The following is a 19707-nucleotide window of genomic DNA, read 5'->3' as shown; positions in this document are numbered from 1 at the left end:
TACATTTTGAAAATTGTAGTTGTAGCGGTAGCGAAGTTACAAAATTCCTGTAGTTGTAGCGAAAATTTCACTACAGCTACATTTTTCTCAGCATTTTGAGGTGAATTTTGAATGTGGCAACAGCATCAGAAAGAAATCGACAATAACCCTTAATTTTGCAGAAGGTTCATATACACAGTCCATTACATGGAGATACAGATTATCTAGATTGTAGATTATAGATATCTTCGTAATTTATTTAATTAGCATCTGAATAATTCAGATATTTAGATAACTAACTGACATACATGAATATATTCCAGCTAACAGCTACTTTTTTTTAGCTGCATCGCTATTTTGGGGAGAAACATGCCTCTTTTGCTGCACCGCGGTAAAAAAGTGCCTCGTTTGCGTCACCCCGGAACAAATCCTGTGGATATCCATGGTGTAAGAGGCACCAAAATGTCATTAATTGCTGTGTAAAACACAACTTGCAGTGCAAAAACGAGCGATGGATTTTCCACTGCACTGACAAAGGAATAGTTCCAGCAATAAATGGCTCAGTACGTTAACAGCATTGATCATTGTCAGTATATAGGATCTCACCAGCAAGAAATTATTGTTACAAGAATGATAGAGTTTCTGGAATTACAATTATTTTCACGATAATATTATTCACAAATTTTAAAATTACAATACATTTAGGTTGTAAGGAGGAACACTCAGGTTTACGAGGGCCACTATTTATATTTTGAGCCTTGGCAACACTGATTGAAGTTAGGCGCGATTTGACGTTTGCACGGAATCGTCTGGCATTATTGACCATAACGTACTTCAAATGTTTTGTCAATAGCTTCATTTGTGTTGTTTATGTTGCCTTGGAGATGGCGCGACAACAATAAAATGGAATTAACTCGTGAACATTTTCGTGCGATGATTTTTTACGATTTTCGACGTGGATTATCAAGACAAGAGTGCATCGATCAACTTACTTCCTCATTTGGCGATGAAGCCCCATCCTTTGCCACTGTGAAACGCTGGTATAACGAATTTAATCGTGGCCGCCATTCGCTCACCGACGAGATTCGCGAAGGTCGTCCAAAATCAGTTGTTGTTCAAGAAAACATTGATGCTGTGCAAAACCTAATACTGCAAGATCGTCATGTGACATACTGTGAGATTCAGGCAACCATGGGGTTGAGTTGACTTGGTGTTTTAAGTCCACTTTATGCACAGTAAGGCTAATCGGGACTGGACCTACAGTTTAAAGTGGGATCCGAACCACTTGTGCCTCCACCGGGTATCGAACCCGGGACCCCTTGATTACAAGGCGGCGACGCTACCACTGCGCCATCGTGGAAGCCCCTAGGCAACCATAGGCATTAGTTCCACCAGCATATATAAAATATTACATGATCATTTAGCTGTGAGAAAGGTATGTTCTCGTTGGATCCCACACAATTTACAAAAACTCAAAAAGACGCTCGCATCAATTGGTGCAAACAAATGCTCAATAAATACAATCGTGGTGCTTCAAAAGACGTATATAAGATTGTAACAGGTGACGAATCATGGATATATGCATATGAGCCGGAACGTAAACAGCAGTCGACTGTATGGGTTTTTCAAGATGAACCCAATCCAACAAAAGTTGTTCGCGCTCGAAGCATATCGAAACAAATGGTCGTCTGTTTTTTTCGGGAAAACTGGTCATGTGGCAACTGTGCCTTTAGAGTAACGTAGAACGGTCAACTCTGAATAGTACACAACAATTTGTTTGCCAGAGGTCTTCGGTCAAATACGGAAAACAAACAAACGCCGTCGGATCATTCTTCATCAAGACAATGCCAGCTGTCACACATCTCGTCTAACAACCGACTTTATGAACAGTCAAAAAATCGAATTGATGGGTCATCCGCCGTACAGTTCTGATTTGGCACCCAATGACTACTTCTTGTTCCCGAATGTCAAGAATAAATTGCGTGGACAACGATTTTCGTCGGCGGAAGACGCCGTTGATGCGTTCAAAAACCATATTATGGAGGTGTCTCAAGAAGATTGGAAAAACTGCTTTGACAAATGGTTCGAACGAATGCAAAAGTGTATTGACCATAAAGGAGAATACTTCGAAAAACAATAAAGCAGTTTTCAATACCAAATTCCTGTTTTTTCATTGTTAGGCTCAAAATATAAATAGTGACCCTCGTACACGACAGTTTCCTCAATATATTTTATCATATTGTAAAAAGTACGTACGAGTTATTGACTTTCCTGCAGAAACTACAATTTTCTTTAGTTAAAATACATAGTTTTCAAATTTATGTATTTTCCCTACTTTTGCGTCACTTTTCTGTAATTTTTGTTAATCATGACATCATCATCCTTCGCCGTTTCCTGCCTCTGGCTGGGTCGGCGGCATGTAAGTCAAGCCTCTCCATTTTTTCCTGGTCTTCCACCTCTCCTCTCTTTCCATGGTGTTCCAATCTTGTCCTCTTCTCCTAACACTCTCCACTATCTGCTCTTTCCACCAAAAACTTGGTCTCCCCCTTGACCTTATTCCCACTCCTTATGCATTGTAAGCCGGCTCCCGTGGCAGAGTGGTTAGAACATCGCGCTACCACGCCAGGAGTCCCGGGTTCGAATCCTGGCCAGGGCATGGATGTTTGTGAGTGTCCATTCATCAATTTCATCATATCATCACTCATCCTCATCTTCGCAAATTAACCAGAAGTGGCACAAGAAGCGAAGTGAAATGAAGCAATTCAACCAATCAATCGTGCATTGTAAGCTCTTGCTGGTAGTCTTTCTGCATCCATCGTCTTCATGTGTCCGAACCATCTCATCTGTGTCTGATCTATCCTGTCCTGAAGCTCACTGTCTGTCGGATCTCCTCATTCCTTATTCTATCCCTTCTGGTCTTCCTCAAAAGACTCCTTAAAATTTCATCTCCACTGCCTGCATCTTTTTTTTGTCTCTCTATGTCATTGTCCAAGTCTCTGCTCCATACGTAATTATTGGCACATAGTATGTGTTCATATTACCTTCTTGCATTTCATAGGTACATCCCTGTTCCATATTAATCTTCGAACGCTTTGATATAGTCCACCACCCATTTGTCCTCTTCTGTTTACCTCCTCATGATTTCCTTCCACTTCTCTCAATGATGACAATGAGGATAAATGGTTTATTTAATTATTCTCTTATCTATAGTCGCTTTCTGCCCCTTTCGGCTAATTGTGAGAATGAGGAAGTATGATGAATGATGAGCAGTGTGGGGAATGGAGGAGCAGGAGGATCCATCCTCCCAACTTTGCGTCTCTCCTAGTTTTTGTTTTGAGTCCATTTTATGCATAGATAAGCTGATCGAGACTGGATCCGAACCACTATGTGCCTCCGTTGGTTATCGAACCTGGGGCCATTTTGTAATCAAAGGACCCCAGGTACTTTTCATTCAAAATGCTGCCTTCATATGAGTCTATTAAAAAATGAAATATTTATTCTCAAGAAAAATATGTTGATGTGAACATAAATACGTAATCCTACCAAATTTTATATGTGTATAGTTGTAATCATTAATTTGGGTAACACCCTAATTGCAATATTCATATATCAAATTTGAATTGATATGTCACTTGCATAGGTATGGTATTCTCAAAAACTATAGGAAAAATAAGTAACTGAAGTAACAATGCTATCAAAATTTTTAAATGACGGGAATCATGATAAAAAAATAACAGAATCTACTTTCCAGTTGTAGGGGATTTTTTTAATATCCATATGGTTGTTTTTAAGTTGTTTTTTATGCAGAAGTAGCGCAAAAAGTAGCGATGTAGCGAATAGCGAACAGGAGTAGCGTAGCGAGCTACTTTTTGGTAAATGTAGCTGTAACTGTAGCGAAGCTACTTTAAAAATTTAGCGTTCTGATCACTGATTGTTTGTTCCCGGGCGGCGGTAGTTGCGATTTCTCGGGTTCGGCGGCGCTGGCGTGCACATCCTGGTTTGCGTCGTCTGCTTCCTCTTGTCAGGTGGCGTTGCCAGTTGGGGGCTGGGCCGTGCAATTCGGCAATCAGTGGCGTCTCCTGACCCTGAACTAAAGGCGTTGGCAAGGAAGAAGTGTTAACCCCTCCCCCTCTCATTTCTGTGAACAAATGTTACAAATTTTGCCTGAACATTTTTGGTGTAAATTTAGAAATATTTAGAAAAACATTAAATCACATAAATTATTTTAAATCAAGTAAATACTTCATTTAAAATATTAATCGTATTTGAAGGGTAAGGAGAAACAAGGACTGCCAAAGAACAGTTTAAACGAGAAAATTAGTGTTCAATACTTCGCCATACAATTAATTTTTAAAGCACGAGTTTCAATGATCTTAACGTATGTGGACATTTCTAATTCCAGTGGGGGAGAAATTCTAGTTACTTGGGATATTGTATGTATTATACCTAGTCTGGCCATAAATACTGTTACACACTATTTGGTGAATAAATTGAATATGGTTTCAGATTTTTAAATGTTCTTTTATTATGTTACAGTTACATATATTACACACAAATAGCACCAATCAGTTTTCAAAATGTACACTTTCCGAAAGTTTGTAACAGTATTTATGGCCAGACTAGGTATATTTAACAAGCCACTTTGCCTAAAAGTTTGCAACCAGATGGGTCTGGAACTCCCACCACCCCCTACAAAGAACATACTGGACATAAGAATGACTCGTTCATTACAAAATTGCTAAAATTCACATGCACATTCCCAGTTTTTCCCCTTACCCTTCATTTATTCTTCCAAAAAGTAATTTTGAAAAATCAAATGCTCATTACTTACAGTTACTTGAATTCCAGCTCTATTCTTCTTTCTTTAGAGAGAAATGCGCTGATCACCGCCTCATAAAATTTGGATTTATCTCCTTCTCACAGCTTAGAAAGTAATTCTTTCTCGATGGAGATAAGACTTAAATTCGTCATCCGGTTCTGAGTTTGAGTAGAGTGGCAGAATGTGTGGATCCTCTTGAGTGACGAGAACGATCTCTCGACAGATGACGTCGTGGAAGGAATTCTTGCGATCAACATTGCTAATTTATATATTTCCGTAAACCCACCCAGTAGATTCGTGTCCAGTACATAATTTACAATCTCAATTGGTGTTTTCTCAGATCCTTCAGTGGAAGCATACCAAACATAAAGTTCATTCTGTAGTTTGTTAAATTAAACAGACTACCATAAATTTCCTGCAATTTATGTACGAGATGGTGAGGAAAGTTTTCTCTTTTATTGAAGTTGCCCCGTTTTGTGGGATTTAGTAAATCAAAATATTGCAATTTTCCAAATGATGCGAATCTAATTGTTATCTGGTTGCTGATATTATCAATGATTTCAAAGTAAAGTCTCCGGCAGTGGTCTTTCTGTGATTCGTTGTTCAGTCGCCTCCTTTTCATTTCAACAACCTCTTCCTCTTCTACTGCACCAGTTATAGAATTCCATAGTGTTTCGAAATTCTCCCTTTCCTTTTGCAGCTGTTGCTGAAATTCAGTTATTTTATTACTGCAATACAAAATATCAACATTTTTAGACTGCAATATACTGAATAATACGTCTGAAAAGGCAAGCAAGTTGGATAAAGCCTTTATTAAAAATATGTTTTCGAAATCCTTCAGGAAGCTAGAAAATCCTCTTGAAGTCATTGCAGTCAAATGATCGAAGTCTCTACTTTCACTAACATGTTCAAAAAACATAAGCAGTGCTTCTCTGTTGTCATTGACTGTCCACACTAGCCTAGAGGTAAAATTCCATCTGGTAGGAGCTAATGACGGGAGCTTTCTGGACATGAAAGCAGAAAGTTCGTGTAACCTCTTTGGGGAATGAGAGAAAAACGTAGGCAGTGATTTAAGACCACACAAAATAACACCTTAAGCTCTTTGTTACATTCTAACGATTGTTGCAGCACCAAGTTCATGACATGAGCATAACAATGCGTAAAAAAAGCTTTCAGATACTTTTCCAAAACTTTGCTTTGAAGGCCATTCAAATGCCCACTTATTACAGAAGATACATCGTATATCTGGGCAATTAATTTATCTCCACACTTATATTTATCCACTATTTCAGTCACGTGACTAAAAAGAGCTCCTGCAGTTTTATCGGCGCTCATGTCATGAAATCCAAGAAATCTTTCAATGACTTTTTTCTGTGAGGCCGAAAAAAAACGTAACATGGTTGACACCTGAGATGTATTGCTAATATCTGATGTTTCATCGACCATGATAGCCACAAAGTCTGCGTTTTGAATTTCATTATAGATTTCATCTCTCAGAACATCCGAAACTGAATTTATTAAATCATTTTGAATGCCTGCCGAAGTACCGCGAAACACTGTAGAATTTAATAAATGTTCTTTTAATGAGGGATCGAACTCGGCAGTTGCAATAAGGAATTCCATGTAATTGCCCTTATTTAGAGATGCTGCATTTTCCTCATGGCCTCGGAATGGCAGTTCTTGCTTTGCTAAATAGCAGACGGCGTTAATCAACCTCTTTAATATTTCCCTGTTCTTTTTACTTTTTCATTGTGTAGCTCTATTTCAGCTTTTCGTTGAGTATCCACTGTGTTTTTTCGCTGCAGTATTGAGATTATTCAAATTCGCATACCCTTGATAATTCCAAACATTTTCTTTTTAGTGGAGAATAATAAACATGTCCAACAGTAAAATTTATTCACCACATCACACCCGCAAAGCCAGTCTGAAATTTCATAGAGTTCTTTTCGAAAATCATTCTCAAAACCTTTTCCAGCACCATTTTTTCCTTTAACACATGTTGACATCGTGAGATTCGGACATGGTCGACCATTGTCAATCACTTGTTTCTTCTCTGAATACGAAAGCGAAGAAAAGGATTTATTTAAATACTTTTGCACAACACTTTCACTATTCTCCATCTTAAAATAATCACATCACTTCACACCACACGTTTAAAAAATAATGCACAACAATCACGAGCAAAACAACGTGGAACGCGGGGTGAATGAAAGCCAAACCGTTGGGAACAAATACAACGCCTTGAGAAGTTGACCAGTGCTAACCAAGCTCGTGGGTGGCAGGGTGCGCATGCACGGTCATGCTATGTTTTGGCAGTGGTAAGATGTTGGATTTCCTCGCAACGCCCTGCCCGTCACGGACCGATCTGCCTGCCTGACAACCACTGCGCGCTGCGCCGCGTTCGAAAACTACCGGGCGCTCGAAACTGACAATTAAAGAAAAACGCTCAAAATCGTAATTTATAAAAGTACAGATACTTTCTTCTTTATTTCATTTTCCTTTGGATGTTGACACACGACTTACACACCCAGAGAAATCGCCACTGTCGGCAATGTGCCGTTCCTGTTCCTCGCGTGGCTGGAGGGGAGTCGAGTATGTGCACTGCATTTTTTCTTTTTCAGGTCGGGGATCTTTCTGACGACAGGGTGCCAAGTTGGGTGTGCCTGTCCATTGTCCAGGTTCAGTGCTGGTTTCTGTTGGATGATAGCATGGGTTTCTTTGATGGTGTTTTCTATGACAGAGCCGGTTTTGTGAAGTATGGATATGGAGGAGATGGTGTGGTTAGTGGAGTGGAGGTGTTGGGAGAGGCCTGATTTTGGTGTGTCATTTTTGGCATCTTTTACATGTTCGTTAATCCGTTCTTGGACAGTGCGGATGGTTCTGCCAATGTAGGTGTTGTGGCATTGGCATGTGGTCTTGTAGACACCAGGGGATGCAAGTTTGGGTAGGTAGTATCTCTTGAAGTTGGGTAGTGCTCTTCCAATTTGGGATATGGGTTTGTGTGCCACTCGGATGTTGAAAGGTTTGAGGGCCTTTGCAAATTTGCCAGATGTGGTGGGGTGGTATGGAAAGGCGATCCATTTGGGTTCAGGATTTTGGTTTGGGTTATCTCTGTTTCTTGGGTGTCTGAGCTGGGCTTCTGTTTTTGCGCACCACATGGATAGTTGGCGCTCGGTGTAACCGTTGTTTAGGCCTATTTCAGTTACGCATGCTATTTCATCATGCAGCTGTGCAGCTGTGTGTGAAGGCTCTTCTGTAAAAGTTCATCCATACTCCAGCTTTCTGTTTTGGTGGGTGGTTGGACTTTGCATGGATGTACTGGGTGCCCGAACCTGGTTTCCTGTATACGGATGTGATGAATTTGTCTTGGTGTTGTCGGATGCTGAGGTCGAGAAAGTTAAGGTGGCCATTTTGTTCCCTTTCAACGGTGAAGTTTATGTTATAGAGGAGCCCAAGTTAAGAGTTCAGTATGGGCCGTTATGGACTTTTACTTTTGAGATCCCCATCCCCATTCTGCCAGAAACAAAAGTCGTTAACATGCGAAGAGAAAATAATAAATATGCAAAAAGGAGAGGAAATGTAAGGTATTGATGGTCTATACCTTCCATTACAATTCAGAACATTCAAAAAATGCGCTTTCCTTTCTTATGTTAAGCGCGATTTGGGGAGTCAAAAATAACAGCCGTCCGCCTTTTGCCACTCGCTGCAAACACGTGTTGGGAAGAGGGAAGGGGGTGGGGAATGGCCAGGCAAAAGTTCGTGAATAGGCATCCGTCTTGGGGCCAGGTCAAGAAATTTATTATTTGTGTGTGGGCTTTCTCGTTTTGGGGAATTTTTCTCTGAAAACAGGCATATTGTATGCATTGGCGGATCTAGCGGGAATACCCCCGGTTCACTTGCTCTTCCCAAAGGATGACTAACTATTATAAAAAGTTAGATAGCATTATATTAAAAGAACATAAAATGATCGAGCAGTTCTTTTCCAGATAGTAAAGTTTGACGCAAATGCATAAATAGGGAATAGATTTATGAGATACCTAAGTAAATTTAATCCGGAACTTGTTGTTTGCAATGGCAATAACGTTAACTGATGGACACAAAGCGAGAGCATTTTAGATTGAATATTTCCAATGTCTGTCCTTTCTTTCTGTTATCATTGTTTACACAAATACAACAGAACTTCATCTATTTCACACCTCTAGTAATTGATTAATTGAGTTTTAAATTCACTTTTCTGCACAGATATGTTAATTGGGACTGGACGGACTTACGGTTTTATGTGAGATACGAACCTTTAAATGCCTCCACAGGGTATGGAACCCTAATCCCTTAATTAAAATGCGACGACCGGGGTGCTTTGGTGTATGCCGGTATTATAATGAACACTGTTCCGTTTCAAATGAGACAGTGCACTGAAAAATGTGAAAGAGGCCTCCCCGATGGCGCAGTGGTAACGTTGTCGCCTCGTAATCAAGGGGTCCCGGGTTTGATACCCGTTGGAGACACGTTAAACTGTAGGTCCAGTCCCGATTTGCCTTTATGTGCATAAAGGAAAGAAAAACACTGTGATAAAATAGAGAGCAAGACGTATGAAAAGTATATTCGGAAACAGGTATTTTCAAATCTTCCTCCACGGACCGTCATTATTGTAGACCAACAGCTGCAAGAATGAACAGCTTCCCACCAAGTCATGCATTCTTGTATGTTCCTGGTCAAAGCAAACTATTGTAGGTGCCAGCACCCATGTTGTGACCCCACGCTTTTGATGGGCAATTGTTCTCTCTCATATTTAAATATAAGGGGAATTTGATGCTGAACGTACTGCTATTACATTAAATTGCAAGTTTAATTTCATCTTAATATCGGAAATTATGTCGGAACATCAGTGTTGTGAAACTAAGAATTTTAATAAGACGATCGTCAATAACAGAAAAGATATCAGAACTAAAAATAGCCTTAAAATTTGCACAGCACTTGTTTACGTCACTTTGAATTTTCACAATTTAAGTGCTTTATTCTTGTGAATCTGGTAAAGAATAATACATAATAATTCCACGCGACTGCACTTTTTTTATAGCTAGTTGTTATTAATACCCGATTTTTTTTTCGTGATATCATACTTTTCCTCATGGCTAGTAAATATGGTTCTCTATTTTATACATACACATTTATTGAGAAAAATAGTTATTACAAAAAATATGTTACATTCTGTTTCATATCTCGCAACCTCTAGGACTTTCTTATTTACAGAAATTATAATCTTAAAAGGACGAAAATACGAGAGGGAAATGTCTGCTTCATACAAAGAAAACATATGTAAATATTAAGTTATCGGATAGGGCATAGTGTATAATAATAAATATTATGCGCTTATCCACTTAATACATTTTCTCTTTGTAATTTGGGTAGTTTCCCCGATTCCTACTCCCGCTGTTGAATTGCACATACTCGCAAGTCGCAACAAGAGGAAACATAAAACCGTAGTGCAAAAATCTATTTTATTTAAATTATAGACCCATGGCAGCTAGGGACGACCAAAATAACATCAAGTTTAGTGCTCTTTGTGCATACATATACTATATTTAGCCCGTCTGAGCTACCCTGTCGTTGCGCTTTAATATATTAATTCTTAGGTTCAGGACAACGTAATTTTCAGAAACTTATGACTTGCTACATAATCCTAAAGCTTTGCTAAACAATTTTTGTTATCGATTTACACGAGAAATTCTTACCTTCATTGAAAATAACGTTTGAATAGCCATCCTATCGTGCTCCAATGTAAAGCTTAGGGCAACCAGATGATGAACGAAATGATTTAGGGACAAACAGGGCTGGCACCTCTAGAGGAAAAGTTTGGCAGTGAACAGCCCCGTTGACCACTAACTTTTGTTGTTGCGTGTACCACAGCAGACGCTCGATGCGCGCTGGAGCTTTCTTCTACTGCGCACCATGCGGCAACGCTGTTGCCATAAGCCCCATACTGAACTCTTAAGTTGGGCTCACCAATAGGGTGTATATTGTTGAGGGCAGTCAGGAGATGGGTTAGGTTCTCTTCCTGTTAGTAAATGACTATGGTGTCCGTATACAGGTTTGTAAAAGATGCCAAAAATGACACACCAAAATCAGGCCTCTCCCAACACCTCCACTCCACTAACCACACCATCTCCTCCATATCCATACTTCACCCAACCGGCTCTGTCATAGAAAACATCGTCAAAGAGGAACCCATGCTATCATCCAACAGAAACCAGCACTGAACCTGGACAATGGACAGGCACACCCAACTTAGCACCCTGTCCTCAGAAAGATCCCCGACCTGAAAAAGAAAAGATGCGGTGCACATACTCAACCCCCCTCCAGCCACGCGGGGAACAGGAATGGCACATTGCTGAGCAGCATAGCCCAGCCCCCCAAACCCCAACTGCAACGCCACCTGACAACAGGAAGCAGACGATGCAAACCAGGATGCACAGGCCAGCACCGCCAAATGGGAGAAATCACAACTACCGCCGCCCGGGAACAAACAATGCAGTGACGCGGTACCATCTCCGCTTCAAACCCCGTACCCTTTTGTGAATGAAAATTTCACGTAAGTAAGTAAGCGATTAGTAGTAACTTTCAATGAACTGTGTGATTTGCAAGACCATAGGAAATTATATCCCTTGACAAAATTTCAGTCAACAGATTGCAGGTCCAATTCACGGTAGGGATATATTTCTGTAGTTCAAATCCTCTTAAAACTGTATACCCAGTCCTGAGTGCATTTCTGCTTAATGAAAGCTTTAAAGTAAATTCATCCAACCATCTTGTCTGGTACTGAGTAAGAACTCCTGCCAGAACTAGCATTCGTACTTTGGTTTCAAGCAGTCATGGGGGTTCCATCCCTGATTGGAGGACTAAAATGTTAATGTTGGCCCAGTTGTGCTGACAGTTGGGGATCTTGTTGAAGGCAATCATAGGAGACTCCATTCTAGGAAGTCAGATAACACTGGTGATGGAATGCAATCAGCTGACTGCACATAACCCAGTGAAAGCAACTTGGCATGCCTAAGTCTCTGAGGGGTGCTGCACCAGTTTACTTTCTTTTTAAATTTTATATAATATAATTTGTACGTTGAAGCCCATAGAGTGCACTCTCCAATTTGTCAAAGTTGTTCAGGTAGGCTACTTTGGATTGGACTTGAAAGAGTTGAAAGTTGAATCAAAATCTCCACTGGGCATCTAAACCAACATTGATTATTCCAATACCCTCAACATGAGCCTTTTGATTTAGAGATGGTTTGCTGAAACCAGTGACGGCGATTGGGTTCCAAAACTGGGGTGTGCATGGGGAGGGGGGGTCAAGAACAGTTTACTTTCCCTTGGTAGATAAGGTTTAGCATATTGCAGGAGCAAAAGTGGTAAAAAGCAGTGACGTGCGGTGACGTCGACACTTCAGGTAGCAATGAGTGGCGTGCTCAACGGGTCATAATCCCCCCTTTTTTAGGGCCCAGTATTCCTAAAAGAAGAACGTCAAATACAGAAAAAAATTGCAATGTTAAGAATGACTACAAAAAATTGTACACATAACTTCCACCCACTTTCAAAAATCAAAAATGATTTGATTTGACTACTGAGCCAGAGATGCCGGGTTTGAATCTCGGCTTGGCAATGGGTTTTCTTTGTGTGTCCCTTGCCCTTCATCAATTTTATCATATCGTCTTCGCGATTATCCAAATATGGCGGAAAGCGAAGTAAAATAAACCAAATCAAACAATCAATCAATGAATGATTTTATTTGATTCGCTTTTTTATACATTTGGTTAATCGCGAAGATGATACGACAAAATTAATGAAGGGACAAACACAAAGAACACCCATGTCTAGGTAGGGGTTCCAACCCGGAACTCCTGGTGTTGTAGCGTGCTGTGGTAATCACTCCCCCACTGTTGGTTGATTTGACGTTTTAAGTCCACTTTATACACAGAAAGGCTAATCGGGACTAGACCTATAGTTTAATGTGGGATCCGAACCACTATATGCCTCCATCGGGTACAGATCCGGGACCATTTGCACTCCTCCAATGAGGTCGGCCGACAACAAACATGTGAAGAAGACGCTAAACATTCGAATGTGTGGGTATCGGTAAAGCAAACTGCATTTCTCCTAAGTATTAATTTTCAATTGAATTTTTGAAATACCATCTTTATATATGATTAACGTTTTTTCAAAAATTTTGGATTGCTTGATTTCCATAATTTTCCCATCTCACGATCTCGTTGCTGAAGGATCCGGGCTCGAGCCCTGGCCTTTGCATGAGTATTTATTTGCAACTACTCTTCACCCGTTTAATTTAATCAACGTTCATCGTCATGGCAGAAATTAGGTAAAGCATTGGAAGAGAGAAGAAAATACAAATAATTTCCTCCCAGTGCATCTGCAGGGCACTGTGAAATCAGGAGCCTAGAATTCTCTGTTTATGATTGTCCCTCACGACTTTCCAAGCTCTTAGCTACTTATTCCGATTAAATCTATACAACTAGAAAAAGCGATGGGTAACCAAATGTGGCAGAAAAGCGAAGTAAAATAAACCAAACCAACAACAAGAATTAGAACGTGCGTTCTCTTGCCCAAATAAGTACATCCGTATTTATGATTGTTTAGCTTATCCATTTTTTTATTTGAGGCCAAGAGATTAGTATATTTAAATAAAACACTACTAAAACGAGAGCGAGAGAGAGCGTGAGCAAATATTTGTTATTTAATCATTATATATTCCATATTTTTTAAATAAGCATAAAATTTTGTCTGCACATAAGACGTTCCAATTGCATAAATGATAAAAGTACATCCCATATTATACATACATATTGTACAACGTGTAAAAAGTAGTGTAAATACAGAGGACAGAAATACTGCAGAAAAATTTCCCCTTAGTTTTTTAGAGGATTTACAAAGGAAGCGAAGGGAATCCAATCCCCTATCTGTCCTATAGGAGATAGAGTGAGGGACCTGAAAGCACGGGCTTTCAACCAGTGGAGCGGGGAGAGGGGGCAAGGGAGGTAGAGGCAGAAATCTTCCCTTTCCCTTCGAAAACCCGTTTCTACCTGGAACTGTGAGGCAGAGAAAGAGCGAGCTAGGTCGCTGAACGCACCGAGGGACGAGAAGCGCGTGAAAAAAAAGTGTTGCATATGAACTGTGGCTTCAACAAAACAATAAATATTGTGATTTGAAAATAATTAGAGATTTGAGATTGATTGATCTATCTCTGCTAGACTAGCTACTCCTCAGTGCACGTCACTGGTAAAAAGTGGGGGGGTCCCCCCTAATCGCCGCCACTGGCTATAACTAGAGATGTTCAATTTTAGTAACTGAGAAGAAATTGTGATGTAAACCAGTAATGTTTTTATTTTTAGTAAATACCAACGTAAAATAACTATGTAAACAAATTATGCATGAGCAAAATTGTCTGGTATTCCTTTCCTTTGCAGCACAATCAATTCAACTTAGCTCAGATGGCAACATCATTAGTTGCAGCTCGTTGTTTGGTTAGAAATGCTGCTGCTGCTTTAGACAACAATCACCCTGACAAAGTTGCTCTGTGCAGCATGGCAAAATTGTTTGCAACAGACAACTGTTTTGAAGTAAGTGTCAATAATGTTTGTAATATAATTAGGAATATTACAAAAATTAATGGAATTTATTATCACACATAAATACAAGTAAGTGCTCATTCTGGTAGGAATAAAATTCACCATACCATGTATTGTTCAAATTACTTTGATAAAGATGATTAAGAAGAAAAATAGGTTCAATGTGGGAGAAAACAACATGAATTGAACACAATATAATTTAAAGAAAAACATGAAATAAATAAATAGGTTTCTAAGTTAGATTCTGCAAGAGGAACCAATTATTCCAAACTTATCAAGAATTAACCTCAAAATCTTCATTATAGTTAAAATTAAAGTGAAATTATTTACTCAGTTTTAACTCTTCTTATCGCTCTCCCAAACTATTCTCAAGGTACATTGTAAACATGATTAGTACAGCATTTAAAGTATCTAAATTGTAGACTTTTCAAATGTAAGAAACATCTAAATCTGGAAGAGAATTAACAATTAAAATTTCACTGAACAAATGTACATGCTAAAACTTGTATGTAAATTTTTAATATTTTCTACAATACTTTTGGCTTGTATCAAATATCCTTACAGCAAGAATTCTGTGTAGGCAAGTCTTTGGTACTTGGTGCATATGATAGAAAGCTACTATATTCCAGTGGTGTATTCTGAAAATTTTACCTGGTTTATCACAATAATTCTGATTTATAGTATATATTTATTATATATTAATTAGACATAATAGAAAGAAAATGCCAATGCAGGCATGGAAGTAAAAACAAAAACAGATGTCTAACAACTTCAAATTTTGTGGCTATTTCTATATACATGAAAAAGTTGATTTACTGGTGGTAAACCAAATAACTTGAGAGAATACGCCATCACTGAAACCTGTTGTGGATATGCCTTGCAATTAAAATTTTAACAGGACTATTTCTAGCACTGACATTGTAGGCAGATTTGAGTGCAAACATTTTATTGTTTTAAAGATTGATTTCATTATTTTTTAGGAATGCAAACATTTTTTGCTTATTAGATAAAAATTGTCATTATACTATCAACAATAAACTATAACAACCTACTTAACTAAATTTATCTTTACAGGTAATTAATACAGCCTTGCAGATGCATGGAGGATATGGATACCTCAAGGATTATCCAGTACAACAATACATGAGAGATAGCCGTGTTCATCAAATATTAGAAGGTACAAATGAAATGATGAAAATTATCATTGCACGATCAATTCTGAATAAAGAATAAAGATTTATAGTATGCATTTTCGTTTCTTAATTATTTAATATCTATCCATATATTATAATATATATATACAAGCTGCTACATCCATAAAATTGGTTGGAATTGTTTACGATGACAATTCTTCTCGTAACAAAACATGCAAGGCAAAAAGATGATGACCATGAGAAAGTATCCTTAATTTCCATTCTATCCATTTTTAAGCCTTATTGTGCAATGAGGGTTTCCTGTTTGCTTCACTACATTACATCCATAGGTGCCACAGGGTGCCAGAGATGTCTGCATACACTTATACAGACATCCTTACAAAGCCTCTGATAATTGCTGTTCATTATAGTACAAATGTAGCGCAAAATATTTTCAAGTTTTGAGTCAATCCGTATCACTTGATAAAAAACAAACAAAAAAAAAAAACCCAGACAATTATTGATCTTTTGACCATTTCAAAAAATTTCATATTTTTGTTGTTGTAACCCCTATGCAAGGGTAGTTCAAAATAGGCATTATTTTTCTAAAACTTGACTTTGTTTAAAAATGGCAGCCATTTTTGTTTCATGAGTTGATAGTGAAGTCACCTTTTCCGAAATAAAGGACATAATTCATAAAAAGCTGAAATTTAGTTCATAACTTATATGTAACATTAATTTATTTCGTGAAAACTTGAATTTGTCCACCATTTTTCAATTTGGCGTACTTAGCCTCAGGGCGATCATCAGGGACTTTTGATATGTTGTTATTAATGTTATAAAGAAGCTATGTAACATATTTCAACTTGTTATGAATTATTTCCTTTCTTTCATGAAAAATTTCATTTGTCCGCAATTTTTCAATATGGCAGACTTTGCGTATGGGTGATCGCCGGGGACTTTTGATATGTTGTTATTAATGGTATAAAGAAGTTACATACCAAATTTCAGCTTGTTATGAATTAGTTCCCTTAGTTTTCCTATTTTGACGGAACTAATGAGACACTTTTGGCTTTTGAAGACAGTTGCGATAATTATGATAACTCAGCTAAGAAAATGATAGATAGCTGGGGTAAAAACATTGTACTCAGTAAATTGTATGTTGACCCAATGCACTGAAAACTAAAGAATGGATAGGTTTGTGTTCTGATATATACATAATTTATTGTGAAGCCAAATGTAAACAATAGTACAAATTATTTATGAAAATAAAAAAAAAATACACAGCACTTTCTCAGTCACACGGTATCATTGTTTTCAAGGCACCGTACCTTCACATGGTAGCACAAAAACTTTCTAGAGTTTACTTAGTTTTCCACCTTTCGTGGAATTTAGTCTGCACATAACATTGCTTAACCAATTTCACAATAATACATGTCAGAATGTTCTTGTTATACTACAGCTAAAGAGAAAAACAATAAGCAATTACAGACACATATTTCATCCATGGTGGCTGACAAATGACTGGTGAGTGACTGCAAGTTAAAAATAGCTTCTACTTTCATTTAAAATATATTATATTTCCAATATTTATTGTGACTGAAATATTCATAAAGAAGTACTGTTACATGTCACTTATTTGACACTCTAGAATTTACAGCATACTCCTGAAAGTTGTCTTAAAGTGAAAAAGTTGATTTCAAAACTGATTTTGACTCACTTTTCCACTGTTGGGCAAACGTTGGCAACCACCATTGGCCCAAAGTAAGACCAATGTCAATTTGCCAACCAAAGTAACGCAATCCTTTCCCATGTAAGAACTGATGTTGGCCCAACGGTTGTGGCTACTTGGGTAAATTCCCCGTTGTAACTTAGTTATCTATGAAATATTGGTCTAGAAATTTCTTTTACAGTACCTCCCACAGTACACTTTACGCTGTAAATATCAAATTTTTAATACATCCCCACCAGGTAGATCTCCCTAGCTAAAATTAGGGGAAGCTCTATTTTTTTTATTTTTCGACTGAAAATTTTTATAAAAAATTGAAAATATATTTTGTTCCCTGGGGTTTTCCCAATATTTCTGTATAGTCCAGGGGCATGCATATGTCAATATTTATATAGTCCGTGGGTTTTTGAATGAAGGGAATATGTGACTACCGTTAATAAGTTGCAAGTGTGGTACACAATCATGTACTACCAGGTGTTTTGCTCGCAATTGTAACATATGGCCTGTGTGACGTCATAAATGCAAGATGGCTGCCGCTTCATGCACTAACAAAGAAAATCTATCATAACTCCTGCAAGAGTGGTTTTTGACAAAATTTTATAGATACATGTTTTGTTCAGAATTGAAAAAAGAACAAAATTGATTCTTACAGTTCTTTTCGTATCTTGCACTGTTATGGAGATATATCCAGTGAAACTATTTTGTGTCCTTTTCTGGTAGGATTCTAAGAGTATTTTACACTTTACTTGACATTCTGGCATATAAAGGGGAACAATTACTGCCTGTGATATTTTGTTGATGCCTACTATTGTCGCGTATGGCCTGTGTGACATCATACAATCAAGATGGCTACCTCTACAGACATTAACAAAGAAAAACGACCATATCTCCTAAACTCCTTTGGGAGTCATTTTGACGATTTGCAAGTTGTTGGGTTTTTGCACAAAGGAAAGATATATGTATGAAGGATGCCTTCATTTGGAGGCATGCAATCATATATTACTACAGGTGTTTTACTGGAAAATGTGTCAGCGACTATACATAACATCCAAAATCTAAGATGGCTGCCATGGAGATTCTGATCATAAAATATGGTACATAACCTGATTTAGAGTTTGATTATCAGACTTTTCTAGTCATTTTCTGTTAATAATTAAAAAGTGAAAAAAATATCATTATTTTTTTTACTACAGTAGTCTCCAAAAGTTAAGTATGACTAAGATATGATAAAATGTTTTATTAATGAAGTGCCAGAACTGCATGAAACAGTGAAAATTAATCAAAACGTTATCTGATATACAATAGAGTAGAATGCATGAAATTAACAATTGTTTTTTAGTGTAAGGACATTCACGCAAAAAATAAGAAAATAGAGGATCGCTCCCTTAACGAAAATAGCTTAGTATGGGGTAAAGTTACACTGAACAGTACACAACCTTGCAACGATGTAGCATGCTCTTTACAACGTGGTTCAAGAGCTCTATGGGCAGCTGGTTCCATTCAGCATTCAGGTGAGTAGTGCAGACCACTGGAAATGTCCTTGGAGAGGACCGAGGGCTAACTCGTCTCCTTAAGGCACCACAGGATTTATGTCTGGGGACATCGGTGGCCAGTTCATGCAGTGGATTTCTTCACCTTCAAGAAAGTCATCATCCAACTTGGTTCAATGTGCACATGTATTATTATCTTATCATCTTTGAAAATGAAGTATGGACCAACTGCACCTCTGATAAGTCGCACATGTTGTTGGAGTACCTCATTTCTGTGCCTCTTGTCTTGGTAGTGACAGTACCTCCAGCAGATACATGCAGCTCCGTACGTCCATTGAGCATGATGTCTTCCCATACCAGTATCCAGTGGCGTGCGGTGACATTTAGACTAGGGTACGCAACATGGGCCAACCGAAATGGATTATGAGGGCCAGAACACCCATTCCCGTGCCATCATGTTATTCAGAAAATAACTTCCTTCTACAATTTTATAATGGGAAATTTCTCATCCTTGTATCAATATCGAAATGTAACGAGTTAAAATATATGTATTATATTTTATATTTGCAAATATATTCTGATAGTAGCTACATAGAGTCCAACAATTCAACTTCAATTATTTCCTTCATGCAGTGCGATGAACATTGAACGGGAAGGAAATGGCACAATCATTTTCCATCGTTTCAAATTTCATGTGATAAATATGATAAAGCTCAGCATCCTCTACTATTTCACAACACCTTACGCAGAGGAAACCAACGAAAAAGGCCAACAATAAAGTTTCACTGTTTTTCTACTCAGTCATATTTTGCATTGAGAAACAGGAAATTCGTGTGTAGTCTGTAGACATTGTATTTTTTTTCTTCTCAAAATACCTAATATACTGCTTTCCATCCTTCACAACTCCTGTCTGAAACAATCCTTG

The 19707-nt window shown here is 38.1% G+C and overlaps 1 protein-coding gene across 2 annotated transcripts in view; it reads left to right on the top strand.

Moving 5' to 3' along the window:
* LOC145987121 (isobutyryl-CoA dehydrogenase, mitochondrial-like) overlaps nt 1-15672 on the top strand; it is a 229035-nt gene extending 213363 nt beyond the window's left edge. For both annotated transcript variants that reach the window (XM_083121609.1, XM_083121610.1), the window contains exons 8-9: nt 14269-14421; nt 15505-15672. In XM_083121609.1, coding sequence (XP_082977735.1) covers nt 14269-14421; nt 15505-15663 — 312 coding nt within the window. In that variant the 3' untranslated portion in view covers nt 15664-15672. The remainder of the gene's footprint in view (nt 1-14268; nt 14422-15504) is intronic.
* Nucleotides 15673-19707: the final 4035 nt, after the last annotated feature.

Source organism: Lepisma saccharinum, chromosome 4, assembly GCF_977018435.1.
Source record: "Lepisma saccharinum chromosome 4, izLepSacc3.1, whole genome shotgun sequence".
Taxonomy (NCBI): domain Eukaryota; kingdom Metazoa; phylum Arthropoda; class Insecta; order Zygentoma; family Lepismatidae; genus Lepisma; species Lepisma saccharinum.
This window is presented reverse-complemented; position numbering and strand designations above follow the sequence as displayed.